The sequence below is a fragment of the Octopus bimaculoides genome, chromosome 28 (genome assembly GCF_001194135.2).
Source record: "Octopus bimaculoides isolate UCB-OBI-ISO-001 chromosome 28, ASM119413v2, whole genome shotgun sequence".
NCBI lineage: Eukaryota > Metazoa > Mollusca > Cephalopoda > Octopoda > Octopodidae > Octopus > Octopus bimaculoides.
Genome location: NC_069008.1, coordinates 4,157,569 through 4,160,149, shown reverse-complemented (window position 1 = coordinate 4,160,149; position 2,581 = coordinate 4,157,569). Strand labels below are relative to the sequence as shown.

The 2,581-nt window shown below is 36.5% G+C and overlaps 1 protein-coding gene across 2 annotated transcripts in view; it reads right to left on the bottom strand.

Annotated features, from left to right (window-relative positions):
- LOC106877698 (lysM and putative peptidoglycan-binding domain-containing protein 2) overlaps positions 1-2,581 on the bottom strand; it is a 55,377-nt gene that overhangs the window by 41,987 nt on the left and 10,809 nt on the right. Inside the window, exon 1 of one of the 2 annotated variants that reach the window (XM_052977632.1) lies at positions 942-1,489. The exons of the other annotated variant lie outside the window; for it this stretch is intronic. Within the exon in view, the coding sequence (XP_052833592.1) occupies positions 942-1,037 (96 nt within the window). The 5' untranslated portion in view covers positions 1,038-1,489. Of the gene's footprint in view, positions 1-941; positions 1,490-2,581 lie in introns of those variants that run through there. 2 annotated transcript variants of the gene reach the window in all.

Sequence of the window (2,581 nt, the reverse complement as noted above, 5' to 3'; positions counted from 1 at the left end):
TGTTACTCTGAGTTTCACGTTCCCGTTCATCGGACAGTTTTGTTAGAAAATATATATATATATATATAATAAGACTTTTTACACATATCGAATGGCTATGAGGGTCCACTCGAGGAAAATAGGGATCAAAGGGGTCCATAGGCAAAGAATGGTTGAGTGCCAATGATGCAATTTATACCAACAGGAAAAAATGAACAACATTGAGGTAAATTCTAATTAGAAGTCATCAAAGACTGTTAGACACAGGTAAGAAGAAAAAAACCCAGCAAAAGAATTAGTAAAAGGCAAATTGCTCTAAGAGGAAGGAAGGAAGGAAGGAAGGAAGTTAGAGAGAGAGAGAGAGAGAGAGAGAAAGAATGGTAGGAAGAGAAGGAAGAAAGGAAGGAAAAAAGAAAGAAATGAAGGAAGGAAAGGAGAAAGAAAGAATGAAAGGAAGAAATAAAGGAAGGAAGGAAGAAAGAAAGAAAGGCAAGGGAAGAAGGAAAAAAGAAAGAAATGAAGGAAGGAAGGGAGAAATAATGAGAAGAAGAAAGAAAAGAAAGAAAGGAAGGAAGGAAGGAAAGGAGAAAGAAAGAATGAAAGGAAGAAAGAAATAAGGGAAGGAAGGAAGGGAGAGAGGGAAAGAGAGAGAGAGAGAAAGAAAGGCAGGAAGGGTGGAAGGAAGAATGAAAGAAAGAAATGAAGAAAGAAAAGCAGGAAGGGAAGAAGGAAGGAAGGAAGGAAGAAAGAAAGAAATGAAGAAATAAAGGCAGGGAGGGGTGGAAGGAAGAAAGAAAGAATGAAAGGAAGAAAGAAAGAAAGAAATTAAGAAAGAAAGGCAGGAAGGGAAGAAGGAAGGAAGGAAGAAAGAAAAACATGGAAGCGTTATGGGTGCTATGCATGTAAAGCTGGTTAAGCTCCCTGATTCATAATTCTTGGCAGCATGACTCTTTGGTACTCACCGATACTTGATACTTCAATGCAATGCTGACCAGAGATTCTTGGGCACGAAGGCGGTGGCGAAAGTAATGCCTGCCAAAATCCTTCATCTCCGACATCAATATGGCTGCTCTGAGGTACACGTATGTTTAGCCTGTATGTTCAGGTGTATGTATTTGTGTATATATGTGGGTTTATATGGTTGGCAAGACTTTGGAAGATTTGGTTGAATCCTGATGATTCAGGCAAGTTTTTTCTTTTCTCTCAATTTGGTAGAATTTAATAAGATTTTATGATGAATTTGGTAGATTTTGAGTAAATCAGCTTTGTTTTTTTAAATTTTGAGGAATTTTGGTCAATTTAGGTTTTTGAGAATTTTGTGGATTTGGCAAAATTTTTGAGGATTTGATTGAAATTTTTGCAGATTTGATAATATTTTTGGTGGATTAGGTAAAATTTCGGTGGATTTAGTTAAATTTTGTGAATTTGGTTAAATTTTGGCAAACTTACTGAAATTTGAGGATTAGGCGAAATTTCTGGGAATTTGACTAAAATTTTGTCGATTTAGTAAATTGTGAATTTAAGATTTTATGGATTTTGAATTTGACAAAATTTCTGTGGATTAGATTAAATTTTAATCGATTTCACAAATTTTTGAAGAACTAGCAAAAGATCTTTGTGGATTTGGTTAACAATTTTCTGAGTCTAATTAAATTTTATATAGATTTTTGTCAGATATTTGTGAATTTGATTCACATATTGTGAATTTGGTCAAATATTGTGAATTTAACTAAATTTCTGGGATTAGAGACATTTTCATTGAAACTTGCTAAATTTTGTAGATTACATTAAATTTCTTGAATTCAGTGAACTTTTGTAGATCTGGCAAAATTTTCTGGTGGATTTTCGAGGGTCTATGCAGTTTTTACACAGATTAAAATTTCCAGTACATTAACATAATATCGGGCTTGTATATGTTTGTCTGTGTGCATGTGTTGTGCGTATACTTGTGTTTCCTTACGTAACAGCTTCGATGTTAGTGATCAAGGAATCTCCAGTTAAAATCTAACAGCGTGTATAATAAGGTTTATATACGCAGTTGGTTGGATTTGGGGTTCAAATAAGGATTTTCATGAAGGTCACGGCGAGCGTATGTATGTATGTATGTATGAATGAATATGTGTGGAGCATTCTCCTAACAATTAGCGTGGCTTCGCAGTTAAAGAACGAGGCGTTTGTTTGTGTAGAAAGATAACATAACCAGCATGACAGCTAATGTATGATTGCTGGGGCGAAGGAAGTAGAAGGTGGGAGGAGTGGCACCCACCAGGTGACCAAGTGGACAGAGGTCTACTGGGGCAGGGTGGCGGGGAGATTGGTCAGTGGTTTGTGTTCTCTCACCAGTACTGCCTGTTGTTGGTCTGTGTCTCTGAGTCAGCCTTTGTGGGTAGTCGTTGTAGTAGTTCTCAGCCTTCGACAAAAGACAGAATTAGCTGTCAGATCACTCAGATCTACTTAGATAATGCTATCTAATCTATAAACGAGAGGGTGGGGGCAAAGGTCGTTGCCGTAAGTGTCAGCAGCAGCAGCGATGGTGGGTGGAATTAACAATGTCATTATATATATATATATATATATATATATATATGAAAGAAGACCATCA